At 39.5% G+C, this 23,724-nt stretch overlaps 3 protein-coding genes across 3 annotated transcripts; all 3 read left to right on the forward strand.

The window, feature by feature from the left end:
* Window positions 1–2,517: 2,517 nt before the first annotated feature.
* Window positions 2,518–8,071, forward strand: sec61a1a (SEC61 translocon subunit alpha 1a). The gene is made up of 12 exons (XM_089009257.1): window positions 2,518–2,675; window positions 3,221–3,288; window positions 3,371–3,436; window positions 4,020–4,098; window positions 4,175–4,306; window positions 4,386–4,495; window positions 5,035–5,188; window positions 5,272–5,432; window positions 5,505–5,702; window positions 5,839–6,030; window positions 6,132–6,208; window positions 7,072–8,071. The coding sequence occupies exons 1-12, from the start codon at window positions 2,669–2,671 to the stop codon at window positions 7,256–7,258; spliced, it is 1,431 nt and encodes a 476-aa protein (XP_088865383.1). The 5' UTR covers window positions 2,518–2,668; the 3' UTR covers window positions 7,259–8,071.
* Window positions 8,072–8,507: 436 nt separating this feature from the next.
* On the forward strand, window positions 8,508–10,049 carry LOC148890201 (mitochondrial intermembrane space import and assembly protein 40-B-like). The gene is made up of 3 exons (XM_089010237.1): window positions 8,508–8,740; window positions 9,017–9,115; window positions 9,321–10,049. The coding sequence occupies exons 1-3, from the start codon at window positions 8,719–8,721 to the stop codon at window positions 9,659–9,661; spliced, it is 462 nt and encodes a 153-aa protein (XP_088866363.1). The 5' UTR covers window positions 8,508–8,718; the 3' UTR covers window positions 9,662–10,049.
* Window positions 10,050–13,124: 3,075 nt separating this feature from the next.
* On the forward strand, window positions 13,125–23,012 carry uroc1 (urocanate hydratase 1). Its single transcript, XM_089010253.1, has 19 exons — window positions 13,125–13,332; window positions 15,778–15,908; window positions 15,994–16,087; window positions 16,162–16,221; window positions 17,129–17,257; window positions 17,416–17,477; window positions 17,618–17,684; window positions 18,301–18,444; window positions 18,516–18,604; window positions 18,745–18,807; window positions 19,047–19,226; window positions 19,304–19,401; window positions 19,529–19,601; window positions 20,762–20,951; window positions 21,044–21,142; window positions 22,117–22,216; window positions 22,308–22,389; window positions 22,549–22,648; window positions 22,722–23,012. The coding sequence occupies exons 1-19, from the start codon at window positions 13,207–13,209 to the stop codon at window positions 22,860–22,862; spliced, it is 2,028 nt and encodes a 675-aa protein (XP_088866379.1). The 5' UTR covers window positions 13,125–13,206; the 3' UTR covers window positions 22,863–23,012.
* Window positions 23,013–23,724: the final 712 nt, after the last annotated feature.

The following is a 23,724-nucleotide window of genomic DNA, read 5'->3' on the forward strand; positions in this document are numbered from 1 at the left end:
GCGCTGAACATTCAGGAAGTCTTGTTTTTGAGTTGGTGACGAGTCCTCACGTGACGTCAGAAAAGGACCGCCTCCTGACCATAAAAAATACGCATTGTAGCATCGTTCCATCACATTAATGTATTTTGCTGTACTGTTTTTTTTAACCGTGTGTTGCATCCAAAAGCCGCCAGCAGAGGGAGTCCAAGCTCCATGGAAGGAATGTATCAGCCTGTGGAAACGGGCTGATTCATTCCTCACAGCTCTGTGGCCATTTTCTTGCCTCTTTTTGGGTGAGACATTTCCCCCCGCCCGTTTGCCTCAAAATGACACGGAATAAATTCTTTAATCGATTGCAAACATGTATTATATGCTCCATATAAGGAATTTATCAGCCTGTGGAAGCGGAGGTGGTCACTGGAGGTCGCCATTTTGTGCCTCTTTTCTGGTGATCCATTGTTGCCCCAGTGTTGCCTCAAAATGGCGATTGCAAACATGTATGCTTTCCTCTTCAGAATTATTTGAATCATATTCATAACTGGATGTGTAACAAGAAAGCATATTCTCCGAATCTGAAGCCATTGTTTGGATTCTCCAGCAATGCAATACGTCTTGGCGTGACATTACGAACTGTGGGCGGGACTTTCTGAAAATGCCGAATTCGCAGCTGAATTTTTTTTTTGAATAAAAATATCAGGCTTTTGTGTATTTTAGACGCTATAAAACATTTTTCTGATGTCAGTTAAAAAACAAAAAAGTGACGTCGGTTGCCCTTTAAGTGTCGGACCAAAGGGAATGATGTCATGGCCTGCCTAGCAACATTCAAAAAGATAATGAAGTCTCATAAACAAACAAATGTCTTCCAATCCTTACACATCAAATTGAATTGAATTGGGAATTGAAAATGTGACGTGGAGGCACAATTCCCAAATGTATTTGTTTGTTTTTTTGGTCAGACCTCTATCTGTGTTTTTCTCTCCCGCAAGAGAGCAGTATTTTCCTTTTGTTTCAAGCTCAGATAACTCCAGACCATATAACTTAGGAATTAATTCTTTTTTTTCTGATGAAAGGATAGAGTCTTAGGTTTCTTACGCTGTAATAATAATAATAAATCCTTTTTTCATCTTTAACTTTTATGGTGTCGTCAATACGATGGAAAAGACATATTTCTGGATAATGGGAATGTCACTCAATCATTTTTTTAAATTACTTGCAGGTTTTGATGGTAAACAGATGTTCATATTAAAATCTCTCTGTTTCGATGTGCGTGAGAGGAGTTGAAGTGATATGATGTCATTATAAATGAACACATTCATGTATTGACTGGTGTCGGAGAAACTGTGATAATGATCGCTTTATTAAAAAAAAAATGTTGTACAAACTTGCCTTTCTGTTCAGTCTTGCGTTTTTGCTGTTGGAAGTTCAGAGATGGCAAAGGGGGGAGGTGCAATATTTGATAAGGTGTACAGTCAATTTTAAACATGAGAGATAATCAGAGGTGTAAATTTCTCTTGATTTATCTAAAAATGATTTTTTTTTCATGACATATAAATCTTATAAAAAATATAAACTAGTACTAGTGACATACAGAATTATTATTTTGACTTTGGATGGCAGAGGTTACAGTAAACTAAGTAAGGGCTTGCTTCAATTTTCAGTTTTGTGTTCAATTAAACAGGCCTAGATTTCACATTGAGAACATTTTGACAATTAATTGGGATAATGTCATAATTGGATTGGATTAGCCTTCATTAGTCTCACAGTGAAAGAGAAATCTTGTAGAGAAATTTACATTTCACAGCAGCAAAGTGATGAAAGTAAGAAGTAGAAAAACAAAATGCAGGACCTGCTGTAAAGGCGGCCGCTCATAGTGCCATTTTGAAGTCAAAACAACAAAACTAAATAAATAATATGACACAACGCAAAATACACCGACAATCAATGAATTTTAAGCACTTTCTGCGCCCTCTTTGTTGTAAGAATGTATGTTTGTTAAAGTAATTATAAGTGCCTTGCATGCTGGGTCCGAGGGGACAGTAATTTCATCTGTGCTGTATGTCACACATATTAGCATATTTGACAATAAAGCTGACTTTGACTTTGAAGAAGCAGTTCTAGAAGAAAGCGGAGTGGATCAAAGCGGGCGCCATGGTGAAATGTGCACATCTGCTACAGACTAAAATGTTGAAAGCCAACACGAAGCTGTAGCATCCAATGACGAAAAGAGACTCACACATCTCGTCCCACAAAAAAACTCCGCTTCAATTCCAAACTGCGACAGTTCCACATATGCCTCCCAATCTTGTATATATCACAATCTTTCAGTAATCATACGTTTTGTAATATTTTTTCGTTGGTAGTGTACGGTGATATTTGTCTCACGTAAACGGATACGTTGGTTCAATAAAGGTTTGGGAAAACTGTAGAATGGAATTGTAGTCTGCAAGATTCGCCCCTGAATATCTCGTACAGTTCTCTGCTGCCGTCTCCTGGCTCAGACTATGCAACACACGCTTTCGCGGGGGGAGGTGGTAACATGTCTGTTGGGCTTCTCTTCCACTCTCTGGCGTCCACACGCACGCACGCACAAGCCCGAACTCACACTCCCGGCGTTCCCCCAGATTGAGCACAGTGGTGGGCTGTCTGTCTGTAGTAACCCAGGGTACATCGGCTGTACGATCGGGACACCATGGGGAGTAAGTATCGCTTTTGTTGCTTGATTTTTCACACAATTTTTGGTTCGTGGTTTTGTTAGCGAATGGCTGATTTCGTAAACTACCACGTCGTAACCCTGTAAATTAGCATGTTAGCTGGCCCATTTGCACATGTAACTAGCGAATTTATGTAACGACTAAGCTCAACTCGCCCAACAACACATGTATTGTTTATGACGGATATTTACATTCCGGTGCTGTCGTTTGGTAGACTCAATCGTTGTATGCTAACCTGTTAGCCGCTCATTCAAATCCTTTGACAGGGAAGTTAGTGATGACGACGCATAACGCCGACAACCTTCAGTTGTCAATTTCTGACGTTAATCGCCCACAAACAAACAGTTGTAATGAAATTGGGATTGTGTGCATCAATAAAACTTAGACTATCAAGACATTACGGATTTAATTTTCACGTTTATCGGCGTCGATTCTTGTCGCTGCGCAAAGTCCGTCCCTCATTTGTTGCCACGTCTCACAGATGAGTATCTCAAATCATCTGAAAAATGTTCCTTTTTACTTGATTCCAGTCAAATTCTTGGAAGTGATCAAGCCATTCTGCGCAGTTTTGCCAGAAATTCAAAAACCCGAAAGAAAGGTGAGTGTTCAATACACAAGTCCAAGATAAAGTTCCCTTGAGATGGTATATTGTAAAACACGTTACCTTGGTTTTGGTTCAGATCCAGTTCAAAGAGAAAGTCCTATGGACAGCCATCACTCTCTTCATCTTCCTCGTCTGCTGCCAAGTGAGTTAACTTTTTTGTAATTTAACCACGATCACTGCCTTTTTGACACTTTTGTCACATGTTGTAAAAAGCCAATGTTTGTAGAATTAAGGCCCTTGTTTTACATCAACACCGTTGCATAATATCTTCTATGTAATTGAAGAAGAGTTAACAGTTCTGCTTGGCACTGTGTGTTGCTGTTGTAAAGATGAAATAATAATTATTGGACAAATTAGGTGAAATTTAAACATCTCACCTGGATAACTTGTCTCGTAATCACAGGGGTTAACCAGAATAAACAAGTTATCACGTGCAACATACACTAATATCCTATTTAGATAGACAGAAGTTCTATTGCCATTAATATTATAATATTGTAAGCCAGAACAGCACTGTGCTGTTTTACCTTTCACTGCTACGGCAGTTATCTCCTCTCAGGATTACTTTGTATCACAAATACATTACAATAGTACAATTGTCCAGCAAATAAAATAAACACTGTATATTTGTAGCAAGCTAACTTAGATATAATTTTGTGAACAGACGATAGTTTGTTTGGAATGGCGAGGCATGTATAACAAAATGTATACTACTCATCTTGTAGATCCCTCTCTTTGGCATTATGTCATCAGACTCAGCAGATCCATTCTACTGGATGAGGGTTATTCTGGCCTCCAATCGAGGTATGGTTCTTTTGAGAAAATGTCATAGAAATTGTAATATTGTTATTCACTGTCTAACATGGAAATGTCCTCTCAGGCACATTGATGGAGCTGGGAATCTCCCCTATTGTCACTTCTGGCCTGATTATGCAACTTCTTGCCGGGGCTAAAATCATCGAAGTTGGAGATACGCCCAAAGATAGAGCCCTCTTCAACGGAGCACAGAAATGTATCAAATACTCTTTATTTTTCACAGGGTGATTGAATGAATTCAAGACAGGTGGCTGATGCGTTTCAATGACTTTCAGTGTTTGGAATGATCATCACCATTGGGCAAGCTATTGTTTACGTAATGACGGGCATGTATGGTGACCCGTCTGAGATGGGAGCTGGAATCTGCCTGCTCATCATCATTCAGGTACGGCTAACTAAAAGATTAGGACAAAATAACTGGATGGGATGTTTTGCAATTCAAGTCCATGTTGATGCCATCGATTTGTATTTTTTTTCCGATTTCTCATCCACTTGCATTTGCTTGCAGGGGCCTCTTTTACTTTAATTTACTATAATTTATTAACCCATTTATACCGGGCGTGTTCATATGAACACAAATAAATTCATTTTCAAATGCATTAATGTTGTTTCTCGCCACATTAATTATTGTTGACTATATATAATTATATTGTAAATTATATACTCCGTTTAAACCTGTTTTGATTTTATTTTGATTTTTTTTAATATGAATTTATCCGCGTTCATATGAACACGCTTGACATAAAAGGTGATGTCTGAAATGTGATTCAGATGAATATGCTGTGCTTTCCTCAGAATTATATCCTAGCTATCTCGCTAGCGAGCTTGCTAGCTTTCTAGCTATCGCGTCTATCTCGCTATCTCTTTTTTTGAGGCATTAAATGAAACTATGAAGTGCTAACATCCCACATCTTTCCCTCACAGCTCTTTGTGGCCGGCCTCATTGTACTATTGCTAGATGAGTTGCTCCAAAAAGGCTACGGTCTTGGCTCGGGCATCTCATTGTTCATCGCGACCAACATCTGCGAAACTATCGTCTGGAAGGCTTTCAGTCCTACCACTGTGAATACAGGCAGAGGTAAAAATAAACTGCAAAAAAAAAGATTTTTTTTTACTTTTTTGTCCCTCTAATGGTCTTTTCCATGGCAATGTACTCCGCAGGCACCGAATTTGAAGGCGCAATCATCGCACTTTTTCATTTGCTGGCAACCAGGACGGACAAAGTGCGCGCCTTGAGAGAGGCCTTTTACAGACAGAACCTCCCTAACCTCATGAACCTCATTGCCACGGTCTTTGTTTTTGCTGTAGTCATATATTTTCAAGTGAGTTCCACGTATTCCAAACCTCATGAAGTATCGTCAAGAGATGTCTTGACCTCTCCCATCCGATCACAGGGATTCCGAGTGGATCTTCCAATCAAGTCCGCTCGCTACCGTGGCCAGTACAACACCTACCCCATCAAACTTTTCTACACCTCCAACATTCCCATCATCCTACAGTCTGCGCTGGTCTCCAATTTATATGTCATATCCCAGATGCTCTCCACGCGCTTTAGTGGAAACTTCTTGGTCAATCTGCTCGGAACCTGGTCTGTAAGTACGCTTTCAAATCTTCGGCTTTTAAATTTTGCACAAAACGGTCCGGTACTTCAGTCGGTGTTAACCTTTGACTTTCATGAGCTCAAAATTAAGATAGACAGTTTGTCAAAAGCAATGTTTGTGTTGTTAGGACGCGTCAAGTGGTGGACCGGCTCGGGCGTATCCTGTCGCCGGTCTTTGTTACTACCTTTCCCCGCCTGAGTCATTTGGATCCGTTATGGAGGATCCAGTCCACGCGCTTATCTATATTGCTTTCATGCTCGGATCATGTGCATTCTTCTCCAAAACGTGGATTGAAGTTTCAGGCTCGTCTGCAAAAGATGTAAGACCAAACTTTTCCGTCCATTTCAAGTTAATTGCACCTGCGTATTGTCTTAGTTTCACTCCGACTCACAGCAAGAATGACTTTTCTTTGTTGTTAAGGTGGCCAAACAGCTGAAAGAGCAGCAGATGGTGATGAGAGGACACAGAGAGACTTCGATGGTCCATGAACTAAACAGGTGAAATTTGAAACTACTTTTTTTTGGTTTATTCCACATTTAATAAACAGCATCAGGTAGTGTGAAATATGTTGTTTTCCTTCCTAAACGGATACATCTTAATAATAATACCTTTAATGTTTAATGCACTTTACATTAAAAAATAAATAGAGAAAATAGAATGTACAGTGATCCCTCGCTACTTCACGGTTCACTTATCGCAGCTTCAGGGCATCACAGATTTCTTTCAGGGGAAAACGTTTTTTTTTTTTAGATAATTAATGGAATGCAAATGTGCAAACAAACAAAGTAAAAGAAACAACACTGCAAACAAAGCAGAATAAAATGAAACACAAAAGAGAGTGCCAACAACTACCGATAACAATGTTCTTCTCTCGGAGAAAGACTCCTTCAGTAGAAAAAGACGCTACAGCGCAGCGGAGTCAGGACAAATAGGCGCAGCAGCAAAATATTGTTTTACAATTTAAACTATTAAAGAATTTAAAACAGATTCCTATTTTACAGACAGTGTATTGTCGGTGTTCAAATACCTGACATGACATCTGTTTTAAATTAGATATCAAGTAGACAGGATGAACTTAATACAACTATTAAATAAAGAAGTTTTATTTTTTGTTTCATTCTGCAGTATGTACAGATTTGCATTGTGTTTAACTACATTGTACTTCACGGATAACACCTATCGCGGGCTATTTTTGGAACGTATCTCCTGCGATAAACGAGGGTTCACTGTATTGCAAAAATTATAATTGTGTAAAAGTACAATAGTTTAAAATTCGACTAACTGAAAATGTGGCACTTTACTGTGTTTTTAAAATATTTGTTTTCTCTCTTTCTCTTGCTGTCCTCTCTTTGTGCTTAAGGTACATACCTACTGCAGCTGCATTCGGCGGACTGTGTATTGGCGGCTTATCCGTGATGGCTGACTTCCTCGGCGCGATTGGCTCAGGCACGGGAATCCTACTGGCTGTCACAATCATTTATCAGTATTTTGAAATCTTTGTCAAAGAGCAAAGTGAAGTAGGCAGTCTGGGGGGATATTTCTTTTAGGAACCGCCACATCCGCCTCTGTATTTTTGATACCTTTGTGAAGCGCTCCCATAATCAGCTTCAGGATATTTTAGCGTCTAGGATTCTCACGTCAATTGAGGTTTCGTGGAATGAGAACTTGTGCTACCGTCATGTATCTACAAACGCAATATACTTGGCATTTGGATTTTTTTTGTTGTTTTATTCAATTTTGAAGCTCCCCAGTATTCACCTTGGGGCTGCCGTTATCCAGAGCATATTCAGCCATTTTATTCACCCCTGACTGACTGATAGCATTTCAGTATACAGACTTACTTGGCTGGGATGATGATGATGGCCCAATTACAGAGTGTGTGCATGAAAGCACACAACATTGTCACATTTCATAGATATATTTGTTCTATTTTACATTTTTTTCCCTGATTTGCTGCAAACATGAAGGAAAGTGCAGACTTAAAGCTGAACTGTGTCCAATGTGATGGAGTCAAGCACTGTCCTTTCTCAAATGGTACTTCTGTGGCAATTTCTCCTAGAACAATGTGTAAGTGAAGAACAAAAGGATGTCAGTCTTACCTTTCGATAAAATGCAATCACGGGAGGCTGCATTTTTAACTCTGGTCGTATTCTTTTTTTTTTTGTCTGCTTCGAGAAACATTTCATCACCTTTTCCCCATTTACCCCTCGACAGATAAATTATTGTTTTGTGTACATAGACCATGTGTTGGAATTTGTTTTAAGTGTAAGTTAAAGTAATTGGGAAAACTTTATAAAACATGAAAGCATTTCATAATAACCTTATGAAACAAATTTTCAATAAAAGCAATTTTGGAAGAACTAGGTTGTCAATTTGTGTATGCATTGCTGCACACGATACATATTGATTGATCATTTTTAATATATAAAATTCAAAGACCTGCTATAAGATGACATCCAACCCAGTTTACAATGCAAAACTCAGTTTTGCAGCAGTTTTGTAAAGTTAGAGAATGGTTTTATTGAATCATGGAATTGGGGGAAGATGAACGTTCATCTTTTGGAGAGAGCAAAAAGTATTTGAAATATATCAATACCGTTCAGAAAATAAGGCATTTAAGGTTATTGCAACATGAGAGCAAAGTAGATGTTAGCATGTTTTTTCCTACTTTCTCCTTGTAAAAGTGAAAACGGGTTCTTCACACCCCACGCCTCATGGTGGCGGTAATGCACAATTAGGTGTTTGCTCACGTTATCCAAGAACGAAGCAAAAGAGGAAGAAGACTTGGGCTAAAGCTAGTTTTAGCTCTTCCTCTTTGAATGGGAAATCTTTTAGCTCCCTGGAGTCTACCAGTCGTGTCATCGCTCGTAGTTTTGAAAACCTTGAGGATGTTTGCCACGTCGTGACTTTGTCGTTTGACTTTGACATGTTTCTATGGCACCAATTGTAACTGGCGATCTGCTACTGTTGCACTAAAGCGCGTTTCACATCTTCATTTTGTGAAGAAATGACGACCGTCAAGCAAGAGGGTAAGTTGGACGCTGTGCTAGCTTGGCTAATTCATTCATACATCTTATACAATTTATGGAAGTTATTTAATTATGACACAAGTTTGAGCCAGTAACTAAAGGTGTGATTTACCGAAGTAGATTTACCGAAATACGCTACATCAAATGAGAACTTTAATATTTGTTTTCAATTGTTTACTTAACCTTGACTCGGTAGCATGTTAATGTAAAGTCATTCGTTCCTTCCTTTTCAACCACCACGAAACGAACCACGTTGTTTGCGATATTTTCACACAGGTAAAGACAAAATAATCTTTGTCACCAAAGAGGATCATGCAACACCCAGCAACGCCGAGCTGGTTGAGGAAGACCCCGATGATCCATATGAGGAGCAAGGTGAGGTGAAAGTTTTGAAAGCAGTCATCCATACCACAAGATGGCGACCAACCCGAAATAAAAAAAGCAAAATAGTCATAAGCGTCAAACAAAATAATCTTGGTTATTTTTTTAACATTTGAAATTATTCTGCAACAGGGTGTGGTATATTCACAATTAAGACTGCTTTAATAGCCCACCCATTCTGACCATTTCTGTTTATCAGGTTTGATTCTTCCCAATGGGGAGATTAACTGGAACTGCCCATGCCTGGGTGGGATGGCCAGTGGTCCCTGTGGGACTGAATTTAAGGAGGCCTTCTCCTGTTTCCACTACAGTAAAGAGGAGATGAAAGGTTCAGAGTGTCTGGATCAGTTTCGAGCAATGCAAGAGTGCATGCAGCTCTATCCGGAACTCTATCCACAAGAAGAGGACAAGATATCGGAAGAAAATGCATCTCAGGCAGAGCAGACCTCAGAAGGAGAGGCCACAGCTGTTGATTCCAAGTCCACATCGGACACTGTGCAGGACTCAAATGGCACACAAGCCAGTGCGGCGGAAAGCTAATAAATGCCTTCTGTTTTGGGAAGACTCTAGGTGAACCTTGATGTACTTGTTATTCAGTCACATTTTAGTTTTGTGTACAAGTGTTTACAGACTCTTGATCACAGAACAAATGTCCATTCTTAGTAGTATATTATTCTCACCGCTGTGTCATTTGCATTTTATGTGCATAATGTATGTTACACACCTTTGTATGTCCTGTGCAGCATAGAGTGGACTGGCAAAGGCACTTAAGAATTGAGCTCATGGGTGTAAGTTACCTGAGGGGCCAAGTCTTCTGCAAAACAGACAAAAAAATATTTACCTCAACTCTTCTGATGGCGTGCAAATCACTCAAATTCTTCAAATAAATACTGATGAACATTTTTTTAATGATTCATCTTTGGCTACATTTTCCGAGTGCTTTGTGGTGTTGATTACCTGACAACAATTCAGCTTCAGTAGTTAAGTGTTGTTAGTTTGATTGGCGCAACCATAGGAATGTTTGAAGTTTTCAAGGAGGCGAACGGGCGTGTTTTGGAAATACAGTGAGACCTCAACTTACGAACTTAATTGGTTCCCAGACAGAGTGTGTAAGGCGAAAAGTGTGTATCTCAAAAAAAAAAAAATCCCATAGGAAACCATTAAAATGGGAATAATCCGTTCCCGGGTTTCCATAAAATATACTTTTCAACTAAATAAGCCTTAAAACTACACACAACATACCTTATTCTATGTATAACAAATGTGCTATTGTATTATAATGAAAGAAATACACTGCATTGTATCATAAAGTCACTTTATTTACATTTGTGATGGTCAGTTATGGCTTGATGGAATGGCGTTGGAGGTCGAAGGTCAAAGGGAATTGCTGTTTGGAAAGAGAGGCCCATTACATGATGACTGTAATTAAAGAAACAAACTGTGCTGTAAAATAAAGTTTTATTTACCTTTTTGATGGTCGTTGATGGCTTATGGAAGGAGAGTCACCTTCCATAAGGACTGTTGGTAACTTAACCTCTGGTGCTGTTCGGTCGTGTGCTTCCGCCGAAGATCACTCCGCCAGCCGTGGTGCGTGTGTATTATGAAAATAGTGCTTATTATAAGGTTTAATTTTCATAAATTTGATGTTTGTAAGATAAGGTATTGTCTTTGTTGTAAAGTGTCCTTGAGTGTTCAGAAAGGCGCTTGTAAATTAAATGTATTATTATTAAATGTATTATTATTTGTAAGTTGAGGTCTCACTGTACGAGATGAAGCCAGTGTACCCCGTGGAATCACGCAAGTATGAGAAAAAATTCGCAACCCACACATGGGAAAGACAGGTATGATCTGAAATCCTAAACCTCCGAATTTAACCACAACGGGGCGGTATTCTCCCTTCGTCAAATGAGAGAATTGAGTCCTCAAAGTGAAGTAATTTTATTATGAGTCATTTTTTACATCGCATTTAGACGATTCGACTTGCTGTTTAAAAAGCTGTTTCGAAAATTGTCATTGCATAGCCACAGATGAAAATCTTTATTTGCCATGCTGGTTAATTTTACTGCAAAAGTGGACGTATGTGACTGTTACATAACTACCTATGATTCGCTTTTATCCCAATTTAGGTTTGGATTCCGAAATACACTGGAGGTAAGTTTGATTATTTTTCTTTCGGCTTGACTTCATGTTGAATAAATATTTAATTTTCCTTGTCTGAATTATTGATATCGTTTTACTTGACAGGGGCGAATTGTTTGTTTTTGTGATATATTTTTTGTTGATGTACCACAGTAGTATTGAGCACATTGGACAAACAGTAACTCCCACAAAAACTGGGCCCTCCAACAGTAAAATTGGTCTATAACCACCACTGGAGTTGTAATGTTTAATTGCAAAACGTTTAACTTTTCATTTATTTTGAGTGCTAGAGAAACTATTGAGCAGGTTTTGAATTACATGTCCACAATTCTATAACATGGCCTAAAATTGACAATTGCTCCATTTTAAATATTCTTGTTTTTTTTCTTTCGGAATAAGGTGCTTTGGCTGCTGGGTTTTGGGAAGAATCCTATGTTATTTGGTAATGCTACAGTGATGCCTCAGCTCTCACACTTAATTAGTTCCCAGAAAGTGTGTGTAAGGCGAAAAGTTCGTCTGCCGAACATTTATTTTCCATAAGAAACCATTAAAAATTTGAATAATCCATTCCCAGGTCCCCATAAAATGTCATTTTCTACTAAATAAGCCTTAAAACTACACAAAATACACCTTATTTTATGTATATTAAATGTGTTATTGTATTGTAATTAAATAAATAAACTAATGTACAATAAAGTCGTTTTATTTACTTTTGTGATGGTCGTTGATGTATGCCGCTTGATGATATCCGAGTGAAGTTGCCTTGCTCTCTCGGCGATAATACCATCACTCACACTGTCCCATGCTAGCTGCTTTTCATTAATCCAAATCAACAGAAGTTTTTCAACCTCTTCTATTGCCTGAGACCATTGCTTAGACAACATAGAAACACTCTTAGCCACACGTAGCAATGGTCGACTTAGCGTGCTGGTACTGGGACGCTAAGTCACACAAACGGTTTTCACACATTTGTGTTTTTTAATGATCTTCTTCTGCTCGACCGTAATTTTCCTTTGCGTCCTCTTCGGCTTAACACGAGCCTGTGGTGGGGTCTTTTTCGGTCCCATAATAGCAAAAGTACTCCACTCGATAACAAAACATGTCTGCACTCAAAGAAAGGGGGTGACAAAAACTAGTCCGCCAGCCACCGTGGTGCTGTGTGGTTTGGTTCGTCTGCCGAAAACTAGTTCGTCAGCCAAGACTCGTGAATTTAATGTTTGTGAGCTAAAGCGTTCGTAAGCTGAGGTATCACTGTATCAATCTTGATTGCTCAAGAAGTACACTTCAAAGTCACTTTTTTATATTCACCATTACTTCCTGTTTGCTGGTTGTTACACTTTGTCCCCTAACCTGTTTCAAAAGCCTTATTTTCAGGCAGCACATCTACCTGTGTTGCTGTTGCAGGCGGGTGTCTTGCAAAAAAAAAAAAAAAAAAATTCCAGGTGGTGGGGTGGGGGGACAACCACGGTTTTGCAGCGTGTGTTGGACTGTTTCACCCAACTTAGAAGTCACATCAAACGACATTGGAGTGTACCCCGAGTATTTGCAGCCAATCCTCACATAGCGAAAATCCTACACGTGAAATTTTTTTTCACCTAATTTCCCCATTTCGACAAATAGCAGGAGTCGTTTGGAAATTTGAGTCCGCAGGTGGAGAACTGCAATTATGCAGACTGTAATAGTTCCCTTCTTCAAAGGTTTTAGCATTCACTTTTGTGTAAGCAAGTCGCACAAGGGTCAGAGTTAAGTATGACCACCAAGGCACGTACCGCTTCAATCTCCCTTTGCGATCAATAATTGCCAAACATGCTTTTCTGTCATTGGTGGATGTTCAGGGGGCAAAGATGAGCAAAAAGACAAATCAGACCACTCCGTAGCGAGCACTCTCGTTCCAACTTTTCAGCAGCAGCCCTTTCTCACTGTTTTTAAACTGAGGATTTGACAGAATGGCCACCCTCAAGGAGATATGCAGCGGTTTACCTCTGGACCCTTTGCCCCCAAACCGAGGAAGAGACCCTAATGTTCCCCATGCACCCGTTCGGACACCAAATCTCACAGTCGAAGAGGAGCGGGTAAGTGGATTCAGTCAGGAATACAGTGAGACCTCAACTTACAAACACCTCAACTTACAAACTTTTCGTCTTACAAACATCAAATGTATGAAAATTAAACCTTATAATAAGCACTATTTTCATAATACACACCCACCACGGCTGTCGGAGTGATCTTCGGCGGAACCACACGACCGAACAGCACCAGAGCTTAAGTTACCAACAGTCCTTATGGAAGGTGACTCTCCTTCCATAAGCCATCAACGACCATCAAAAAGGTAAATAAAACGTTATTTTACAGCACAGTTTATTTCTTTAATTACAGTCCTCATGTAATGCGCCTCTCTTTCCAAACAGCAATTCCCTTTGACCTTCGACCTCCAACGCCATTCCATCAAGCCATAAATGACCATCACAAATGTAAATAAAGTGACTTTATGATCCAATGCAGTGTATTTCTTTCATTACAATACAATATCACATTTGTTATACATAGAATAAGGTATGTTGTGTGTAGTTTTAAGGCTTATTTAGTTGAAAAGTATATTTTATGGAAACCCGGGAACAGATTATTCCCATTTTAATGGTTTCCTATGATATTTTTTTTTTTTTTGAGATACACACTTTTCGCCTTACACACTCTGTCTGGGAACGAATTAAGTTTGTAAGTTGAGGTCTCACTGTATTGTACATTAACAAAGATTTAGTTCGTTTTTTTTTGTGTGTGTCTGAGATTGTCCATCATTCAGGTCAGGACAAGTGAGACAAATGGACCCATCTGTTTGTTGAATGTACTGTATTGTATTTTTTCAATTTTATTTTTTTAATCTAAAATGATTAAGCAATTATGTCCCGATATTTAACTCATTCACTGCCATCCCAGAATTTATTTGGGAATTGAAAATATGACGTGGAGCGCCTTTTCCGAAGTGCTGGTCAGACCTCTGGCAATGGTTTTTTTCCCCTTCCACTAGGGCGCAGCGTTTCCCTTTTTTCCATGTTAGCGCTTTGTTCCAGGTTCAGCTGTTGTTAAATCGCTATACAGTATGTACTATATGTATGTATTTTGGACAGCCGGCCTCATTTCAAGCTCATATAACTCCAGACGCATATGATTTAGGAATTAGCTCTTTTTCTGATGAAAGAAAAGAGTCAACGTTTCTTACGCTGGATTGAATGTTTATGTAGTCCTAATACTCAATATTCTGTAGGTCCTGGAGTTCGAGTGACAATGACAAAAACCCTGGCACTGGAGTGGACACATTTTTGCACGTTTGGTAGTGAATGAGTTTAAAAAAAAAAAACACTCCAGGTCATAGCTCAGTTTGATAGCGCGATGACAACACCAAACCGTTCTTGGCGAGAAGCTAGCATATGCAACAATGACACGGAAATGTTGACATACAACCTAATAAAACCACTAATCAGATCATTTTAATCCGAGACAGATTCTTGTTTTACATATTTACATATGCTGATTTCGTGTCATAACTCTTTTCCGTCCACAACAGGCTTTTGAGAGAGATATTTGCTTATTTTGGTTGTTTTAAAGTGTGTCGTATAAAAGCTACCGCAATACGAATTTTAACATGTAATTTATGGCTAGCTGTGACGACACCCTTAAAAAAAATCTATTTTAACCTTGAATTCATTATACAATACAATACAATACAATACATTCATATTGATTTATATAGCGCTTTAACAACATCTGAACCTGTAACAAAGCGCTAACATAGACAGCTATCGTATGCAGGAAATATGTTACGATGAAAACTAAAACAAAGGTAAGTCAAAACAATGGCAGATGTACATTCTCATATTATTTTGTTGATTACGTATTTTAAATCAAAACGTTCCAATTACATTAAATAATTTACCACTGAACAATTTTGTGTCATTTCTATAACTACTTTCAACATTGGATTGGATTAGCCTTTATGAGTCTCACAGTGGAGAAATTTCACAACAGCAAAGTTATGTATGGGAGAGGAAAGGAAGAAGTAGTAAAACAAAATACAGGACCTGCTGGAAAGGCAGCCAATCTCACGGCGCCATCTTGAAGTCAAACTAACAAAAAACAGCTAAAAATACCTGTTTACATTAAAATGGCTTTTTTTTAATTAATTGCCGTGTATTTCTTGGAATATTAAACTGTTAACATTTCTGGAATTTATTAAAAATATGTGTTAACCTGTGTAATTTGAAAAAAATAGCTCTTTCGGAAGTGCGTGTCAAACTTGTAGTCCTTTGGATTGGTGGTGCACGTATTGCAAAATCGCTGTTGATGCCCGCGCCCCGCGACAATATTGATTATTCCCCAAGGTCCTTCACTGATTGGCCAAAAGTGAAGCAAAAGGCTCCAGTCAATCATTAAGACAAACAAGAGACCTCCATCTTTTGTCATACGTAACATATTGTACTTCCGTGTGTGTTTACGATACAAATGCTTTCATTCTCTTTTAGCTGGCTTTGAGAAACGCTCTGCGCTATTTCCCTCCGGCCCATCATGCAACACTCGCCTCAGAATTTGTACAAGAGCTTCGCCAGTATGGACATATTTATATGTATCGTTTCTGTCCCGGGCTACACCTGAGGTACAACACCAAAATGATTAGCGGAGACTTGTATGACATTTCAGTTATAAATATTGACAGTCGTGGGGGTTGCTCTCTTTTTCAGAGCGTACCCTATACGCGAGTATCCGTGTCGTACGCAGCAAGCGGCTTCCATTATGCTGATGATCATGAACAACTTAGATCCTGCAGTGGCCCAGGTAAGCTTCTTCTACGATTTGGTTTATTTTGATTTCTTACCACCAGAACGATCTAATTGGCTTTCACCTTTTAGTTTCCTCAGGAGCTCGTCACGTATGGAGGAAATGGGCAGGTTTTCAGTAACTGGGCTCAGGTACAGCAACGTCCCTTTTTTTTTTAACTACGATGAAACTTAAAGGACAACCGACACCATTTTGTTGTTTCCTGACATCAGAAAAACGTTTTATAGCATCTAAAATACCCGAAACACGCAGGCTGATGATATTTTTAGTCAAATGCAAAACACCAATAAAGATGAGTTAAACTTGTGTCCCAAAACTACTTCGTGACGTCACGCCAAGACGTCCTTCCTTGCTGTAGAATCAAAACAATGGCTTCAGATTCGGAGAAGATGCTTTCTTGTTACTCATCCAGTTGTGAATATGATTCAAATAGTTCTGAAGGGGAAAGCATAAATGTTTGCAATCGATTAAAGAAGTCCTTCTGGATCATTTTGAGGCGTCTGGACTCCAATGTAGCGTCCCGGAAAATGCGCAAGATGCCGCCCAAGCTCCGTTGGAAATGGGCCGATTTGTCTGCTTGGAATTTGTGTCAACTAGTATCAAATAGTAGTCTTGGTGCAACACATAACGATTCACCATCGTGTTATTTATGTGTTTTCGTTCTAATTTCACCGTCAAACTCAAGTTTTCAGACCAAACAAAGTACCCAAAATACATTGTGTGTCGCTTTCTCGGTCAGGGGTGTTCCAGACGTGACGTCACGTCAGGCATCGTCATCAACTTGAAAACAAGACTCCTTGGATATTCAGCGCGAGTCTTAAAACATAGCTATATGCCGTGGAATTTTATTATGGACACAACTTGTCCGAAGGCGTCGGTTGTCCTTTAAATTACTTCAAGTCACAAGTTATTTATTGGCTAACAGCGCCCTCTAATGGACGTGTAGTAATATCAGTCGTATGATATGATTCAGTCTCAATTAGTTTATTAGCATCCTTTCAAATAGTTAACATGTTTGTGTGTTTTACATTTGTGCAGTTCCGTCTTGTGATGAATTACCTGAGTGAGATGACGGAGGAGCAGACTTTGGTCATGTACAGTGGTCACCCCATGGGACTGTTTCCCAGCCTGGCCTCTTCGCCTCGGGCCATCATCACCAACGGCATGGTGAAAGCCGCCTTTCAACCCAGACTATTCTATATATATATATATATATATATATATATATATATATATATATATATATATATATATATATATATATATATATATATATATATATATATATATTGTAATGCCATGGTTGTCTTTTTGCTTGCTTTTAGGTGATACCAAACTACTCCTCCAAAGAGCAATATGAAAAGATGTTTGCTCTCGGTGTGTCAATGTAAGTCAAAGATGCACTTCATCAGAATCAGAAAACCTTTTATTTATTTTCCCCATCATGACTTACAATGATGATCATAGAGTGCAATGGTTTTTTTGTGTAAGCTATATTATGTATTTATTTATTTTTTTTCCCCTAAGGTACGGTCAAATGACAGCTGGCAGCTACTGCTACATTGGACCTCAAGGGATTGTACACGGCACTATGGTACAGAATAGGGATTTTGATCAAACTCGTTATCCCATAAAAGGTTAGAACAAGATTATAAATACAATACATACATACATACATACATACATACATACATACATACATACATACATACATGCACGCATACACGCACGCATGCATGCATGCATGCATACACACATGCATGCATACACACATACATACATACACACATACATACATACATACATACATACATACATACATACATACATACATACATACATACACACATACATACATACATACATACATAAATCGGTGAAGTAAGGAAAGATGCAAGGAAGGAAGGAAACAAGCACGTAAGGAAGGAAGGAGGGAACGTAGGAGACAAGGAAGTAAATAAGGAGGGAGGGACGGAAGGAGGGAAGTCCTGTAGAATGCAAGCTTCACAGCCAACAGGGTGCCTCCTCATCCCGTTCTGCAGGTGCACCATAATAGGAAGGGGGAGGAGTTTAGGATATAAAGCCAACAAAGGCGTACATTATATTTAATTTCTAATCCAGGTTAATTCCTTCATTATATTTCACTGTGCGTCTGTACCTGATGGGGTGTCACCTTGACGATACTCCGTATGGTTTTATTTACCGCCCAGCTGACTGTGCTGAACGCCGGTAGGACGTACCTGGGCTCTGGTGACCTGAGGGGGCGTGTCTTTGTAACCTCCGGCCTCGGGGGCATGAGCGGAGCTCAGGCGAAAGCTGCCGTCATTGCCGGTTGCATTGGCATCATTGCGGAGGTGACGTAACAATGGCTTTCAGTGTGTATATGTGTGTGTGTCACAGAGTGATACGTTTGACTCTGTGCTAGGTGGATGAGACTCCTCTCAAAAAGAGGCACGAGCAAGGCTGGTTGATGGAGGTAACCGGGGATTTGGAGCATTGCATTAAACGCATCAGGTAATAGACTCACGTTTCCATGGTTACAAAACACACGTGATGATCATCATTGTTTCAGAGAATACAATAAACCTATTTTAGCCAATCAATCGTTGGATGCATTATCATGAATTACAAATGTCCATTTTGGTGACTTACAGAGAAACCAGAGGTGCAAAGACCCCACTCAGTCTGGGTTACCATGGCAACATTGTAGACTTATGGTGAGCCCATGGCAAAAAAGTTTACAGTGAAATGTACATTTTTTTGACTCAAAGTTCAAACTTTTTTTCATCCATATCGGATATATCGATAGTCCCGGTTATATCGATACTATTTCTATACACGCACAGAGAAAATTACATGCAAACAGGGTCGGATATATCGATAGTCCCGGTTATATTGATATTTTTTCGGACTCCCTTGAATATCGATATAACGAGACTTTACTGTACTTGATTAGGGAGAGGTTGCTGTTGGAATACCAAAGGACAGGTGAGCTCCTGGTGGATTTGGGCTCGGATCAAACCTCCCTCCACAACCCCTTCAACGGAGGCTACTACCCGGTACAACTTAGCTTCCGCCAGGCCAACCAGCTCATGTCGACCGACCCGAGTCGATTCCGCTGCCTGGTCAAAGAAAGGTACAGTCGCTCAAACTAAAAATCATGGAATCCTTCAATCAAAGCATGTTGCAGTGAAACTATTCCCTTTTCCGCAGCCTCAGAAGGCACGTGAATGCTATCAACAAGCTATCAGATGCAGGCATGTTTTTTTGGGACTATGGCAACGCATTTCTACTGGAGGCGCAACGAGCCGGTACGCCAACTGTAATGTGACCTCATCATTGGCTTGCATTTACTATAACATCTACAACTCACAAGAGTCAATTCTTCCTGACGTTTAGCAAAGTAACACCAAGAACTCAGATTTGTTCTTTTCGAAGGAGCCGAGGTCGAAAAGGTCGGCGGAGGAACGGCAGAATTCCGTTACCCGTCCTATGTCCAACACATCATGGGGTGAGTCGTCATTTTTTTTCCATTCCTAAATGTATTCAAGGCACTCATATACAGTGATACCTCGGTTTAGGAACCCCTTGGCTTACGAACTTTTCGGTTTACGAACGTTAAATTTAGGAAAATTTTACCTTGGCATACAAACTTTTTTCGTAAACGGAGCTGCCTCAATGACTGATATGTCGTTCGCGAACGAGCCCGTTCTTTTAACAATAAAATGGCAGCCGACTGTTTTTGTCCTCTATTCCCCGCCCCCAGTCTTTGGTTAAAGCCATGTGATTGGTAAAGAACGCAGCAGTGAGGGGGGGTGGTTTAAACATTAAAGAGACAGGCAGACGACAGTGAGAGAGAGTGTAAACTGCAAGGTTAAAATATCCCATCAATCAGGCTCCACAAACAACCCGCACAAGCCATCTGTACCCTTGATGCAAAAAGCTATCGACCCAGCTAAACAGAACACAATTGATGAGGAACTAGATAAAATTATCACAGAGAAAGCACCTACAAAATGGTGAAAAGAAGAAGGTTACGTTCCTCATCAAGTGCTTAATGCTGATGAAACCGGCCACTCCATTCCATCAACGACCATCACAAAGGTAAATAAAACGACTTTATTATACAATACAGTTTATTTCTTTAATTATAATACCATAGCACATTTATTATATTTATAATATAATATAATATAATATAATATAATATAATATAATATAATATAATATAATATACATTTATATATATATTATATATTTATATTTATTTATATATATTATATACGACATAAAATAATGTATATTTTATGTCGTTTTAAGGCTTAGAAAAGTATGTTTTATGGGGACCTGGGAACGGATTATTCTCATTTTAATGGTTTCCTATGGGAAATAATTTTTTGGGATACACACTTTTCGCCTTACACACTCTGTCTGGGAAGCAATTAAGTTCGTAAGCCAAGGTATCACTGTATATGGAGCACGTTTTCTAACCTCACACTTTAAAAAAAATCAAGGGAAACTCACTTTAGTCCAGAGAAGTAAGTCAAGGGTCAAAATCATCGGGGTCTGATGAGACCAATCTACGTCATCCGATTCTTAGCTGAGGAATCAACTCGACATGAGCACCATTGTCTCCCTTGCGAGCAATAATTTGATGTCTCCGTCTCTCAGAGACATTTTTTCATTGGGCTTCGGTCCATTTCGCTGGGTGTGCACATCCTGCGACCCCCGGGACCTCGCCGTAACCGACAATATCGCCGCGTCGGTCCTGGAGGGTTTGAGCGCCAAGGTGACGGACAGAGTCAAACAGCAGTATGATGATAACATCGCCTGGATAAGGGAGGCTGGAAAACACAAAATGGTTTGGAATCACATGATTATATATCGCTTTGGAAATAAGATCGCATATGTGAGAGGATTTTCTTTTGTGTGGCTGTGTGTGGGGGGTTGCAGGTGGTGGGATCCCAGGCCAGAATCCTATACTCGGATCAAAAAGGAAGAGTTTCCATTGCTTTGGCCATCAACAGAGCTGTTGCTGAAGGAAGTGTTTCAGTAAGACTAAACATTTTTCATTTTACTTGATAGCTGGAAACGCATCATCATACATTTCAAGATTTTGGTCAATTGTTGGGAATTGAGTGAGGAAAAAACAAATGGAGTGCACAACTAGCAGATGTCCTTGAGAGTTTTGAAAGGCGCTTATAAATGAAATGTATCGGATATATCGATAGTCCCGGTTATATCGATACTATTTCGATGCACGCACGGAGAAAATTACATGCAAACAGGGTCGGATATATCGATAGTCCCGGTTATATCGATATTTTTTCGGACTCCCTTGAAGATCGATATAACGAGACTTTACTGTATTATTATTATTTGATGATTTGGTGCTAACAAGTTTCAAAAAGTATCTCGTGACATCTGCTTGCAAGCTCATTGTAGTTTGCGGTATTCTCAATCGTTAAAACTACTGCGTTCACTGTTAATATTCCATATTGATTTGTATTTCTGGGCTTATCCTCATATTGTTCTGTTTCCTATACTCACCAATCTATAATACTGTTGTCGATATTTATATGTTTATTTCCTAAAATAGGTTATCCTCTATCTAGCTAGTTCGCTAGCTAGATATCTAGCTAGCTATCTAACTATCTATCTAGCCAGCTATCTAGCTAGCCATCTATCTAGCTAGCTAGCTAACTAGCTATCTGTTGTAGATAGCTAGCTAGCTATCCATTGTAGATAATTTAAAATGTTTGTTGCTTTATACAAAAATGAGAATACAGGATCTTTTATTCATAAACTATACCGTTTTTTATTCACTTTTTAAAGTTATAACCACAGCACAAATGATGGATAGATAGATAGATAGATAGATAGATAGATAGATAGATAGATAGATAGATAGATAGATAGATAGATAGATAGATAGATAGATAGATAGATAGATAGATAGATAGATAGAATTCTGAAAATTGCCCACCCCTTTTTATAAATGGTACTTTTGGGCTTCTCTGTGTCAGGCTCCGGTGGTGATTAGCAGAGACCACCATGATGTGAGTGGCACCGACAGTCCTTTCAGAGAGACCTCCAATGTGTATGATGGCTCTGCGTTCTGTGCAGGTATGTCCTTGCCCATTTTGTTTCAACAAACTGGATTAAAAAAAAAAAACTATGATGTTCATTCAAATGACACCTTGCTTCTTTGTTATAGATATGGCAGTCCAGAACTTTGTTGGCGATGCCTTCAGGGGTGCCACCTGGGTCGCTCTGCACAATGGTGGCGGCGTTGGCTGGTGAGGGTCGCTCAGTTATCTTTTATTGAGATGTAATTGTGGAAATTTTTGCCATATGTCTATAAATGTCCAAACATATTGAGCGGGAACACTCTACCATCCATTGTAGGCTAATTATCTCAGTGAAAATCCTGATATTATTTCTCACAATTCTCACAGGGGTGAAGTGATGAACGGAGGATTTGGTTTGCTTTTGGACGGCTCTGAGGAAGCAGCGAAGCGAGCCACTCTCATGCTCAATTGGGACGTGTCCAATGGAGTGAGATGATAAATACGTGTGAATTAGACAAATGACATCTATTTGACACTAATGAATTCTTCTCTTTGTGAAGGTGACTCGTCGCAGCTGGTGTGGAAATTCCAACGCCTACGAGACAATCCAGCGCGCCATGGAAGAGGATCGAAAGCTGCGGGTCACTCTGCCATTTCCTGTACACGATGAATACGTACTAGATCGGGCCCTGCAGGGCTAACCTCCCACTGCCACTGTCTGAATCAGAACACCAAGCATATGATTTTGTACCCCTGCTGTCTTTGATAAAAGACATTATATTACAATCCAATACAGGTGTATCGAAATAGCTTATTAATTAATTAAAAAATAAAAGGTATCTCACCATCCATTTTACCGAGCGCACACATTTAGGTTTGCAGATGAGCTGACTCCAAATGTCTCCTTTACAAATTTCCAGTTTGAGATGCCATGTACAGTGATCCCTCGCTCCTTCGCGGCTCATTTATCGCCATTTCAGTGCATTGCAGATTTTTTTTTCAGGGAAGAAAAACGTTCAGAATAACAAAAATGCCGAATGACGCAAAGGTTATGTACATGGCTGTAGCTCGATTGGTTCCCAGGGCTGACGTCACCCAATGACAGTAAGCTATCTCATGGTTTACAGCCATGTGGATTGGATATGCATCTTCTCAGCCCCGTGCAGCTCGCCCCTCTGTTTTATCACGAGAGTTACTATTATATAACTATACTTCGCGGATTTTTGTCTGTCGCGGGTGGTCCTGAATCCCATTGACCACGAAATACACAGGATTACTGTACTGCAAGCCAAAAATAGTTATATTATAATGTAGCCGTTGAGGAAGGAGCACACGCGACTGAATGTAGACGTGTTTATTCCAAGTTGTCGGAGATATGATAGTCAGACACAACAGCATGAAACTTTTAAATATGATAAGTTCTCTCTCACAAGTGGATCTGATCTCAACATAAAAAAATGCAGTGAAATATACCTAACATAAACACGAACCCTCCTGTGCACCTGCTGGGTGAGATGCCTGGTCCTAGTGCCCGCCACAAAACCTTAAATTACCTCTTAGATA

This window comes from Hippocampus bargibanti, linkage group LG12 (genome assembly GCF_051943395.1).
Source record: "Hippocampus bargibanti isolate YZ-2025 linkage group LG12, ASM5194339v1, whole genome shotgun sequence".
In the NCBI taxonomy this organism is placed as follows: domain Eukaryota; kingdom Metazoa; phylum Chordata; class Actinopteri; order Syngnathiformes; family Syngnathidae; genus Hippocampus; species Hippocampus bargibanti.

Bases quoted from the DNA above. Each gene is read 5' to 3' on its own strand.
- sec61a1a (XM_089009257.1), top strand. The intron at 4,496-5,034 runs GTACGGCTAACT...TTTCCCTCACAG, and splicing joins GCCTGCTCATCATCATTCAG to CTCTTTGTGGCCGGCCTCAT. The intron at 5,703-5,838 runs GTAAGTACGCTT...TTGTGTTGTTAG, and splicing joins ATCTGCTCGGAACCTGGTCT to GACGCGTCAAGTGGTGGACC.
- LOC148890201 (XM_089010237.1), top strand. From the start codon at position 8,719: ATGACGACCGTCAAGCAAGAGG. The intron at 8,741-9,016 runs GTAAGTTGGACG...ATTTTCACACAG, and splicing joins GACGACCGTCAAGCAAGAGG to GTAAAGACAAAATAATCTTT. The intron at 9,116-9,320 runs GTGAGGTGAAAG...TCTGTTTATCAG, and splicing joins TGATCCATATGAGGAGCAAG to GTTTGATTCTTCCCAATGGG.
- uroc1 (XM_089010253.1), top strand. From the start codon at position 13,207: ATGGCCACCCTCAAGGAGATATGCAGCGGTTTACCTCTGGACCCTTTG. The intron at 13,333-15,777 runs GTAAGTGGATTC...ATTCTCTTTTAG, and splicing joins TCACAGTCGAAGAGGAGCGG to CTGGCTTTGAGAAACGCTCT. The intron at 22,649-22,721 runs GTGAGATGATAA...CTCTTTGTGAAG, and splicing joins ATTGGGACGTGTCCAATGGA to GTGACTCGTCGCAGCTGGTG.